The sequence below is a fragment of the Strix uralensis genome, chromosome 7, assembly GCF_047716275.1.
Source record: "Strix uralensis isolate ZFMK-TIS-50842 chromosome 7, bStrUra1, whole genome shotgun sequence".
Classification (NCBI taxonomy): domain Eukaryota; kingdom Metazoa; phylum Chordata; class Aves; order Strigiformes; family Strigidae; genus Strix; species Strix uralensis.
This window is the reverse complement of record NC_133978.1, coordinates 33,538,975-33,551,911: the sequence shown is the minus strand read 5'-3', so window position 1 is coordinate 33,551,911 and position 12,937 is coordinate 33,538,975. Positions and strand designations below refer to the sequence as shown.

Below are 12,937 nucleotides of genomic sequence, written 5' to 3'. Positions count from 1 at the left end.
TACTTTCCTTTTCACTCATTTTTCCCTTTTGTGTTTCATGACAGCATTCCTCATCTGAGTTCTTTTATCCAAAGAGTCTGGTTCTGCGCAGGCCACGCTCTGCAGAGGTTTGCTGTTGTGTTTTCATAGTGTTGATAATGGTCTTCTTTACTGAGAAGATTCTTCATGATTGTCATTCGCTGTGCTTGCTACTACTTCTGCCACACAGCTTTCCTACTATCACTTGCCATCATGGGCACTGACGCTGTATTTTGCATCATGTGGTGCAGTGTTGTTTGTTAATTCACATATTTTTTATTTTGCTTAATGAAATGCTTAAAATTATTTTTTTTTAGATTCAGATGGGCTCTATGGGGCTGTAGTATTGTTCTTCCAGTGTTACAGAAAGTTTTTCTTCTAGAACAAAAAATTAGATTGCAAATATGAAGCAAATTAAAATGGTGAAAAGCATCTGACTTTAAAGCGATGGTTAAAAAGCTCATGCTCTTTAGAAAAAAACGCCATCATTTAAATCAGTTCCTTTTTTATATGTATTGACCAACTGCAAATGAATACTTCAGTTGAGAAAATATTTACAAAATTCCGGGTTTGGACATGTTCTGTGTGCTGCCTGATAGCATTTGCACCTCTCTACTTTGGGGCAGACCCATGTCTGAGTTGGGAGGTCCTCCCTGTACTCTTGATTCTGGACTACTTTGCTATTTTCAGACTTCCTTGAGTTTTCTTTGCACCTGCAAGCACCAGCCACTTCCATTTCTTCTCCTTCACGGCAGTGCTTATTTATTAGTTGTGTCTGCTGTGGGGGGACATGTGGCTGTACTGCATGCAGGCACACCTGAGGTAGCTTTCACCTGATAACAAAGTAAGACTGTTCTGGGATGGACTTAATACAGGCTAGTGGTGGGTAGACAGGCTGATAGTCTGTGCCACTGGATTTCCATTGTGTCTGCTCATGCTGCCTTCACATCTCTTATTGCAAAGTAGACGTAGTCATATTATCAGCCAGGGCAGGATATTTGTGCCAGATGCAGTCCGCAGGATAGACTTACACAGTTGAATCCAATGCAGTGCCAGCCCTGTGCCCTTTGTCCCACATAGTGCTTTCCTCAGTTAGCTTAGGATGCTGCAATGCATTAATGCCTCTTGAATGCCGCTCTCTCTGTTAGCTACAGAAATATGTATCAAGAAAATAGAGCTATAAAAAAGTGTTATCAGTGCTCCTAAAAAGGGCAATGTCTCTGCAGTCCTAGGCTTTATGGAATCGAATGTTGGAGTCTGAGAACAGCAAACTGTGTGACCATTTCACTCATATTTTAGGGTAGTGTAGTGGCTTTTTGGATTCAGCTTAGCATGCAGAAGTCTGAGTTTCCAGTGCTGAAATCCAGGAGCCTTAGGATTTAAAAAACCAAATCCTATCCAATGTATTAGAAAAATATGTAAGGTAAGATAGGAGCAGTCCATGCCACAATAAAGGTATGTTCTCTTTTATAGAATCATAGAATAGTTTGAGTTGGAAGGGACCTTTAAAAGTCATCTAGTCTTGCTTTGTAGACTGTGTAGGATACAAATAGCTTAGGGTCAGATGAATATCCTCGTGTAAATTTGGTGAGTATTAAATTCTGTTTAGATTTACATGCTGATGATGCAAAGGCAGATTTTGGCTTCAAGTGTTCTTTTGTAGAGTAGATGCAGAAATACTATCATTGCTGTTGCCATAAAGATGGGCCAAAGGCTTGAATCTACATGAAAATTGTAGGTTGAAAATTGTAGGGTGAAATCCTGTGAATTCTCTGAGAAGTTTGCCATTGAATTCAGTATGTTCTGGACTTCCCACTTTATTTTCTTCTACTCACAACTTAACTTACTCTTGGTGAATGCTATGTCTGCAGGAGCAGTTTGTAAAAGTTTGTTTGGCAACAATGTGCCTTCAATGATTGTGCTGAAAATTCATTCTCTTCTCTGGCTTTGTGTCTAGAAAGGACAGAAAAAATACTTGTCACCTATTAATATGTGTGTCTTCGTGAGTTTGAACTAAACTTGTTCACTAGTTTTGTCTTGATGCATATATAATGTAGATTTTTTAGGCAGAGAAATAATGAATGCATGCATTTGAAGGAAACACTCTTGTAAGGAGAAGGGTACAGTTCAACTAGCAAACAGGCACAATGAATGCTTTATTGGTCTTGTACACTGCCACTGAAGATTACTGAAATCCATAGAAAGCCTGTGTTTAATGAAACCTGGTTCCAGGTCCTAAATAACTGTAAAACCTTGCAGTTGTTGAAGCAGGTAGTCAGAATAGCAAGTGTACTGAGAAAGCCAAATTCCTTGCTATTGCAAAATTGCATCTGCATAATAGAATAAATTAGATCCTAATCTTCTATTAGTTTATTTTTAAACATGCTTCATTTAAAGTAGCTTCTGAGGTTTAGAGAATTTGCTTAATCTATAATGTTAAATGTTATTAAGTGAAAACATATTCATTCTTCCGCAGCTATTATCACCGCCTTGCATAATGAACTCTATCAGAAAACTAAGGCAGGTACTGTAAACAATGCTGATGATGCCTTTGCTAAACAATAGTGCATCAATTTGGCCAGATGTTCTTGGGATCAGTTTTGATCTGGTTGCCTGCTCTTGTAAGTTTTTACAGAGCACGATTCTGAACATCTGTACTTGAGGAAGCCAGAGCCACCACATTGTAGCAGCATCTGGGTGATGTGAATGGCTCTAGCGTGGATTTTTTTATTTTAAGAGTTATTTATTTAGATGATGTGCCATGCATGATGACAATGACAAACTGCGGTAAATGTGGATGAACATCTTAAGCTTTGCAGTGTAACATGAAAATAACAAGTTAATCAGTTTGGGGCATATGCATGGGTGATATAAAAATTGAGCATTGAAATTCACAGTGAACCTAATAGGATGAGCGTGACAGTTGCTGTCACCTCTGCCAATCTGCAAATGAAGTTGATAAAGAACTTTTGCATTGAAGACAAATGCATGGGATGAAGAACAAAAACATAAAAATAAGAAGTACGTGATAAAGTGGGAAATACTTGGAAGTCTGGTACATACTTTAAATGCTTTGTAATCTGGTTCTTTCATTTGGCTCCTTTAATGATATGCATGAATTTCTGTTGACTGAATTTCTATTGATTTTTTTTTTTCATATACTTCATGGACTTTCTGTATCTGGTACAGACATTCCATATTGATATATTTACTAGTGTTACATCCATTTGGGTGGAAGAGGAAAGAAAAAAACAGATGACTTCTACTGTCAGAAAATGTGGAGAAAGGCCATGCACCACAGGAAGAGGAAAAAGATTAGTTGTAGTTCTTCGTAGAAATTTGCTTTAAATTTTTCTGCACGAAGGTGGCATGAAAAGCTCTGTTTGAATCCTTCAAGAACAAGAACAATCATACAAAGAGTGCTGCAGATCGGTTTGTTGAAGAAGTAAGGCAACTTAACTAGTTGCTGAGAGTGTAGAACAAGTGCCACAGGACTGTTGTGATGGAAGGAAATACCTCTAAATTAATGCATTCATATTAAAGGATGTTCCCCCTTAGTTCTTTACCTGTCTTCTTCCAATAATGTGTGCAAGAGATGCTGACATGATACCTCCACTGAAGGCTAAAGGTTAAATCAGGGATAGCCACTATTCCTGTTTCACCTGTGCTCTGATCAGCTCTCCTCTAGGGTGGAATTTACACCCCATTGCAGTGCAGTTACATCAGTAGAGAACTTGACCTCCAGTGTGTCTATTGCCACCTCTTTTAAGATATAAAGTCACAACAGTGGTACACAGGGTCAGGGATTCTCAGCTGCTAATAAAGAAGTAATATACAATCTAATAAAAGCCATACCTCATCACAGGTTTTCAGTCGGGAGCTATTATAGGCCTGTTAGGAGAGGAGCCAACCATAGCAACTAAAGGTATGCCAGAGGAACAGCTTGTATCAAGGAATCTTTAGTGTGTATTTGTTAAGGCAAGCAGCACAAATGTTTTTAAGTGCAATGCAATTGTCTTTAGGGGAAAGTGCAACGCTGTGAAGGATTCCAGACCATATGGGAGCAGCAGAGTAGGAAATAGTTAGCCATCTGTGATGGAAACAGCCTATGTAATTCAAAACAAGAAATAGGGCAAAGTGAGGCAGGAAGGGTGAGAGTAGATATAGAAGTCCTCTTTTTCACGCGCTGTCTTCAGGGGTATGTCATAAACTTAAGCAAGATACAGGACTGGGGACAAATAGAGGAGCCCACAGAGTTCCAGGTCTGCTTGGATTAAGCTCCTCAGGAGAGGAACAGTGTGTGCTCAGGCAGTGGCTGGCAGGATGGCATCCTGCCCAGGGATTGTGGAGCTTTGCAACAGACTGAAGGTAAGATTGGAAGAATTACAGAAAATAGAAAACTGGTTTTGAAGGGTGGGCTCATGGCTGTGTCAGTGGGATGGTAATGACGAACTTGGAGCAGAAACACGGTGGGGAAATGAAGAACAGGTGCTACAACTTGCCAGTCCATCTGACAACTGCTCCTATACTCCAGGGTTAAGAGCACCTAAGAAAGTCGGTAGCAGGATGTGGCTGAAACTATCTTCTTAAGGTGTCTAACTTTGTTTAATAAATGCACTGAAGTGATAAATACAAGTGAATTTTCCTTTGGTCAAAAGGTTTTTAGCAGTGACACTAAGAGATAAGACTGAGGAGATGGACTGAGGGCTGAGAATTTCTTGTTTTCTGAAATCACTATAAAAGATCCAGAGCAAAGAGCTACCCAAAGGGCCTGCCAGGCAGAAATAGGCTGTAATTGCCTCTAACGCTTGTTTTCCTACAACAAAGAGAACTGATCAGACAAAAGTCTTAAAGTATGTCTGCCAAAAGCCAAAGGTAACAGAGACACCCCTAACAGTACCTCAGTTACTTAATGCTGTTCCCTATGTTGTAATGAAAACAATTGTTTTCCATAGCAACTGCAGCAACATGTTCCATGTGTCTCCACTCAGACAGACCATGGTGTGAAATGGCAGAATGGAAGGGGGAATAAAGAATAAAGTGTTTCTCCACAACAGCCAGATTTTCCAGCTTAATTCTTGTAACATTTCCATGAAACAAGTGGTTGTTGTTGGGTTTTTTGCTTTGAGTGCATCATGGGAGGAGCTTAAGGGCAACTGAGAAATTTCTGTTCCCTTTTGGGATGTAGGAATTTGCAGCCACAGAGAGAAAAGGAAAGAAACACATAAAGGCCCAGCTGAGGAAGTGTTCTCAGATATGCTCTGGAGAGGATTTGTGACTGCGTCAGTCCACGGCCACATCTGCTCTCTTTTTGATCTGAACCTTCACATTTTTTGGTGGAATGTGTTCAAAACCTTTTATTCCTCTGACCCTCCCTGAATGTGGCGATTTCATTTCCACAAATGAAGTCAGAGAAAGCCTGCTGTATGGTCCACAACTACAGCATTTTATGTGGATGGTTCCAATAGCTTTTCTGGATATGAAATAAAAGGTAGAAAGGCTCTGAAGTCTACTCAAGGATCCTTTCAGGAAATGTATGCTGAGAGATCAGAAAGGTCCAGCACTCTGTTCACACCAGATATTTCCTAAGAAAAATCAGTGAGCCGGGCTGTCAAGTCTTGTTTCTCTTCAGTATGTACCTGAAGGTCCCTTAGTTCAACGTCACAAGCTGATGAGGTAAGGACTATTTACCAAGACTTAATTTTCAGTGACTTCAAAGTATCCCGCTGCACTAGCGTCATCACAGTCATCTGCTGGTGCATTGCTTTGTGATAGGATTTGGTTCTTTGCAGTCCGTTAAGGAGCACAAACTGTTCATGGTTTCTCAGTTGAGAGTGGGGTATTGTTGAATACCTCTGTGTGTCTGCTGCATGCCAAGTTTAGGAGTAATTGCCACAATAGTCTGGGTGACTTTTGATTGAATAGATGTTTTCCAAACATCAAGTTTTCAGGATCCCCACATCTTAGTGATAAATTCCTTTGTCTCCTTTCACAAAACTTCCCCCAGGGAATCAGTGTCTGTTTAGTCCCGATGAAGTGTTGGAAAATCTACTGAAGGTGTAACAGCACTCGCTCTGTAGGAGTGTGACTGTTCTCATGAATTTCAGTTTGCAGGACATTGTCATTAAACATCAGGACTTTCGCAGTGTGGGAATTGTGAAATTTCAATCAACAGTTTAGCTTTCATGGTGCATCTAAATTATGCTGCAGATGTAGGGAACAGCTCCAAGCCAAGGATTTCTGGTCCCTCTACTTAGGAGGACTCAATTCAGTTCTGTATTCATAATGGAAATCCAGTGATTGAACATCTGGGAAGTGATAACGTGTGTGCTGTGCTCCTCTCAACAGTTTTGTCTGCTGAACTGCTGAGCTGTTTGTGAACTAACGTTTTGATAAAATGACCAGCAGGACTATTCTGGATTGTACTTTGTATGGCTCCTTGCAGTGTCTCTGGCAGGTGTTGTTTGATTTTGTTCATTATTGTTGTCAGTCTTCTACATTGTATGATGTACAAAACGTCTTCCCCCTCTCACAGCACTCCTTCCCCTACCAAAAAAAAAGCCCACTTGCCTCACAAGATTGTGAAATTTGCCAGAATGCTTGCATTTGTGTTGACATATTTTCCTAAATTCAGTTAATTTCAAGATGTATGCAGATTTCTTCACTTAAAATCTAAATTAACAATGTTAATGGCTTCAGGTTACTCTGAAAAGTTACTTCTTGTTTTTCAGCCTACAAGAACATCATCAGAAAGCATTTATTCCAGACCAGGTTCCAGTATACCTGGCTCTCCAGGCCACACTATCTATGTAAGTATTCCTTCTGATGGATAAGCCTCTGATCCCTTCCTTGCACATGGAACACTCCATGCTGAAATATGTCACTTTTTTACTGACGCTAATTCCTTTATTCTAGTTGTTAAATTATTATTGCCATGTAGTTTTCATAACTATAGAATTTCAAGAGCAAGATAGGCCTTTTCCAGGTCACATTTCCCATAGAAAGATGCAGTAAATCTCTTGAAGTCACTTGGTGATGTGAAGAGGGATGGAAGGCAGACAGGTCATTTGAGTTTGTTAGGGGTTATGTGAGGAGATCAGTGCACCTAGATATGCAGCTCTTGAGAGATCTGCTGACTGCAGTTTCAGGACATGGGGAGGAGGGTCAGCTATGCTAAAAGAAGCCTGGCTGATACAACACTTTCCATTCCAGAAGTCAGACACTTTGGTTGTGGAAGAAAAGGTCTTTTTAATTTAAGAACAAAAGAGATATTAAGCATCCCTTTTTTACTAAATTAACTGTGCTGAAAATGCAAAGCTATTGATATACTATTTTATATGTGGTTACCTCAGAGGTAGAGTTTAATATGATTCGTTCAGTAATCAAGCCTCCTCTTTCATTATTTTAGAGGTTCTCTTTCACTTCTTGGCTTCATTACTGGTACCTTTTGAGCCCATAAGATCTTAGAAATTAAAAGTGGAAATACATTAGCAGAAGGGTGTCCAAAATTTTTCAAAGGAATAATGTTTTTCTCCTCTTTTCATATCACTTTTCCAAGCATTTCAGTGTTGTAAATGTCAGTAGCCTATTTTTTTCTTGGCAGAGAAGTCCACAGGGTCAGAAAAAAAAGTAATCTTTTGTGGCTGTACTAATCCAGTTCTAAGGAGGAACAATATCAACTCAAATGTACTTAGGGAATAACAGAACAACTCAGCCTTCTCAAACTTGCTGTATTTCTATGCATATAACCTACATTTCCAAAAACTGGCATGCATTTAAGAATCCTGTTCCTTGAAAGTCCATATAACCTTTGTCCTCATATAAAACACGCTCTCAGATAAACTGCACAAGATCCAAGACAGAAGTGGAAGATAACAGCTAAGGAAGAAAATCACAGGAAGGCAAGTTAGTGAGAGAGAGTCCCTTGTGAGGGGAGCAAAGATGAAGGTATGCTGGGAAGAAGAGGCACACTACAGGGCAAACTTTCTTTTCTGTTGCCTATGCATAATATTGAATCACTGATTTTATAGATGACCTTAAGCTTATATAGGTGAAACTATAGTGTAAGACACAGAAATTTATCAGTTGCATGTGTAGTAATGCAGAAAACTACCAAAATTAGGAATCTCAAGTCCTGAGTTTGAGTTAAATACTACTTCTTCAGTGCATTTCAACAACAACAAAAATTAGCTGATATATTAAAAATGTTCATGCTGCAGATATCAAAACACAGAGCATGTCCTGGAGAACTGCCATTCTGCTGGTAATATCAACTTCATAAGCTGTATCTTACGAAATTTAACTGCTCAACAGCACAGTTTGTAGGACAACATGGTGGCCTAGACCAGGGTCTACAAAAATATCTATGGTTATTTATATTGGATTAAGAATATCCAGACCTCAGGATAATTTGCAGCTCACTAACAAACTGTGGTAAAAATATTACAGAAATAACATATGTTAATGTATCTTTGTATTTTAAGGGTTAAATTAGTTTAAGGTATTTTGTTATGGTGAGTGAAAACTAAACAGATTTGAGGGTATTTTTAGAAAGTGAATTTCCTAACTATTTCAAACCTTACTACTTTATCAAAAAATATTTTGTAATGTTTCTAATTTATGGCATTGCTTAAGAACCACCAAGACCAGTAGTTGTTAGGAGAGCTTGGGAAGGCAAATGCACTTTAATATGAAAATACTAGGTGCTAGTACTCAGGAAGAACGGAACTGAATGTGAGTAGAAACAGATCAGCCTTGTTTCCTTGTGCAGCCTGCTATGAATAAATATCTAGTAGAAGAGTTGAAAACCAATTTGAATATTCTCTTTCAGTTTTAATCATCAAATGTATTTCTGTAAGGTAGGTAAGAATGTATGATGACTTTTAAAAAAGTCTTCTTTTAAATAAGGAAAGATATTAGCTATCTAAACTATACATAAAGCTTCTTTCTAGCTCCTTCCAATGGGTGCAGCTCTCTTTAGAACTGATTTCCTACTTCCATTTTTTTAAGTAGTCAAGAGCTCCTTGCAGTTTTAGTGGAAAAAACAGTTAATGTTAGTAGTATGTAGTATGCAGTTAGTAACCAACATATGCCTTACTCTGAAGCTTGGGTTGAGTGATGAGTGCAATATAATAATTTCAGCTGGGAGTTTGGATACCGAGTCCTGACAAATAGTCCTGCCTGCCTTTTTAATTCCTTGTAAGAAGTTGTATTTCCTCTTGTGTGCACAGTTATAAATTGAATTTCTGTTTGTGGTCTTCCGCATGGAATCCTCTCATAATCTCTGTAATCTGCAAACTAAATTGATGTTATTGCACATTTTACATATGGGAAAACAAGAGCAGAAAGGTGAAAATACTTGCCTGAGGCCACAAAATGAGTCATTTGCAGAGCTGAAGTTTCCAGCTCACTACTGGGGATAAGAAACTTTTGTTTTAGATCTATATATGCCATGTTCTTTCTTTCCTAAACTGAGAAAACACTGTGTGCTTTTGCAGAGGAGGCCTGCTGGAAGAAGCAATCACTTTGCATGTAGAGTGCCAAAAAGGGTTTTCCATAGCAACAGTGTGACAACAAATACACAAAAATCATAAATTGTGTAAAACAGAAATTACCAGTGCATTTGTGTAAGTTAATTTATCTTCTGTCTTTGACCTTCAGGCAAAAGTAGACAATGAAATCCTTGATTACAAGGATTTAGCAGCCATTCCCAAAGTCAAGGCCATTTATGACATTGAACGTCCAGACCTAATTACTTATGAGCCATTCTACACTTCCGCCTACGAGGACAGACAGGAGAGACAGAGTCTTGGAGAGGTAATGAACCGACAAGCAACTCATTCTGCTATACGCTTTATTCAAAGCCTGCTTCGCCTCTATCCTCTTTTGAAACAGTTTCTAATCGTAGATACTGTTGCTGCTGCTGTTCACAGTGCTTTTTCTCTGTTTGATCTGGGTTTCATGGGAACAATCATGATGACGCTTCACGTGCAAAACTTGCACAATTAAACATACAGTTAAACACCTACATGAACACCAGCCACTGGCAGAGGAATGGCAAAGGGGAGGCTTGCAGGCCATCTCTGTGTGCATTCTCATCACTCACATGGATATCCTAGTCTTTGGATACTGCAAAGTCCAGAACGTGAGGCAAAAGCCAACCTGGTGGTGGGCTGTGGAGCACTGATATTCACAACAGAATATGAGGAATACCATGATCTTCTATGGCAGTAAAAGGATTAAGAGCAGTGGGATGCTTTCTCTCACACATACTGAAGGGAAATATGTTTCCGGAGCACTTTGCCAGACATACTGGATAAAATCTGAACTAGGTCAGGATGAAGTGCTCTTCCACCTGGGAAAGCAGGTTAGTTGTGTTATGGAAATAGCTGCCTCACATTTTAAACTACTGACATTTAGTAAGGGTTCTTGTATCCTGCAACAGTAGAAAGAAACTATCTAATTTATTCTCTTAGATATCTATTTAAAGATATCTTTCAGGTTGTAGGGTCCCCTGGTTTTCTCAGGTGAACTTCCATAACTGCAATCACTACTTATGTGGTTCCAGTGCAGATCGTGAAGCAGGTTTTCTTATGTAATACCATCTGATGTAAATCAGACTTCTTGAATGCAAATCTAAATGAACATGGAAATGGATTTACTTGCAATCTCAGTGACTTTACTGACTGTAACTGAATTGAGTATGAAGATGAGCTGAGGAAGAAGGAAGTACAGTAAATCATTCAGGCACCAGTGGTCTGAAGATGCCCAGATTAGTGACTGATAACCTACTTTCTTAGTGAAGTGTTCTGTCCACCAACAGATCAGAGCGGCTTCAGTTTTTCTCCTTTGTTCCTTAATGTTTTATAGGGTTAGTCTTTTAAATTATGACATGGGTTGGAAATTCAGGAGACTGTTCAGCTCAGGAATAAGATAAGATAAGAATTGACAGGTCAGTTTCCCTGCTCACGTTTATGTTGGTAGTGAATCCAGCTGGCATCCAGTTCAAAACCACTGTGAGATGCATTGGTGACCTCTGACCAGCTCCAACAGGCCTGACCCATTCCACAAAACCCTCTACAAACACAAGTTTCTTGTTAGTCACAGAGGAGGAACTAATCTCACCCAGAGAAGGTGAACTATTTGTTAATCTTAATGGGAAGCTTCTCAGTGACAAAGCAGTATGTTAGAAGCTGATAAAGCAGTATGGTGGAAGCTGTCTGCTGTTGTGCTTGTTCTGGGTATATGCAAAAGCCTTTGGGGTTTTCTTTACCCTGTATTTTCACCAGCATTAAATCCAATTAATTTCTGGTGACTACAGAAATTTGTTCTGGAAACAGAAGGGCTCTCACCTTCTTTTCAGAAGACCTGGGGTTTCCACCCAATGCTACTGCTGACTTCTGTCACCTTGGGCAAGTTACCTCACCTCTTTGTACCTGTTTCTCCTCCCTTCCCTTGCCCTAATGAGAACACAAGCCCATTGGGGTGGAGTGATCTCTTATTTTGTGTTTGTGTTGTGGTAATCAAGTGACAACAATCTGGGTACATCATAAATCAGTCACCATCATCTTTAAAAAGCAAATGAGGTGACATGTTTAGTCACGGCAGGGATTTGCAGACTTTAAGTGATTTAACCTGCATTCTCTTTGCAAAGTGTGTGTATGTGATGGTGGTAAACAAAAGAGGACCCTGAGTTTAAGCTTGTACACTAGAAATGCCCTTCACCATGATTGGAAAAAAAAAAAAAAAAAAAAAATCACCAAGCTCACCTAAGGAAGATTTCTGAGTGTACAAGGGAGATGATCAAGAGGCACCATAGTTAATCCAGTAGTAGAGATAAACCTTAATTACAGGGAATGGGCTACAAGAGAATTATATACTTTAGCCATAGAAAGTGCGAAAACACAGCATGAGACTTTCTTCTTACTGCAATGGAAGGGAAGTGCTTTGAAAAGTTTCTCACTCATAATCTCTCTTCTTCAGTTAAATCCCAGTCTTATTTTTCTGGAAGTCTGTGATGAAAACTGTTTTCACATAGCACCATCTAGCGGGATCGGGCATTTCAGTTACAGACCTGCCAGCAATTAGCGGGGGGAGAGGGAGGGAGCTCATGAAGAGCTGGTTTAGCTTCTAATATAAAAGAGATTAAGAGATACGAAATGAGATCTGTAAATAAATTTTCTGTTATTGAGGCTGACCCTTAATGTAGTGATAACGTTTCCAGAAACTGTCAGTTACAAAGGTTCTTCATGTCCTATAACTTCTGCTCTGCTGGCAGCAACCTGATTAGCACTGAAATCATCTTTTCTCAGCTCTGACTTTTGTTGCATAAATATTGAGAGAAGCAGCATTTTACGTGCATGTCCTTTGTTTCTAGTATTCTGTCTATTGTAAGCACTGAATGTCTGTAACAGCTTTCAGTAAACAATCTGTCATAAAATGAGAAAAGGTTTTTTCCAGTGTGATAGAAGCTTCAAAATGGAGCAGCATCCTACCTGGTAGTTCAGTAAGATGACAGTTAAAATGAAGTTGACGCAAAATGCTGGAACTTGTGTTACAAAATGACACCTGTAAAAGTTTGCAGAAATTTCCCAGAGAACAAAATAACCTGTACAACTTCATGTATTAGAGCAGCCCCTTAGATGTCAGAGTGATAGAGCGTTGGGCCTGTTGCAGTGAGTAGAAGTTTTACTGTAAATTTTGTCAAAACAGACTGTCTACCCAGCCTTTTTTTTTGGTTTTATCCTTTTGGTTTTTTCCTTTGTTCCAATCTGGAGTCATCACCCTTTATTTCCACTGGCTCACTATTCTGGAACTGAGCTGTTTCTTCTCAGTCAACTGCACAGTGTGTTTTGAACTGACTAGTGTAGACTTCTGTGATAGACCAGATTTTAAAAGACCTCATAAACCCTGAAGACCC

The 12,937-nt window shown here is 39.3% G+C and overlaps 1 protein-coding gene across 5 annotated transcripts in view; it reads left to right on the top strand.

The window, feature by feature from the left end:
• The window catches only part of ABLIM1 (actin binding LIM protein 1), a 211,307-nt gene that overhangs the window by 161,721 nt on the left and 36,649 nt on the right, over window positions 1-12,937 (top strand). For all 5 annotated transcript variants that reach the window (XM_074875356.1, XM_074875353.1, XM_074875351.1 and 2 more), the window contains 3 exons: window positions 45-107; window positions 6,750-6,827; window positions 9,679-9,834. In XM_074875356.1, the coding sequence (XP_074731457.1) occupies window positions 45-107; window positions 6,750-6,827; window positions 9,679-9,834 (297 nt within the window). The remainder of the gene's footprint in view (window positions 1-44; window positions 108-6,749; window positions 6,828-9,678; window positions 9,835-12,937) is intronic.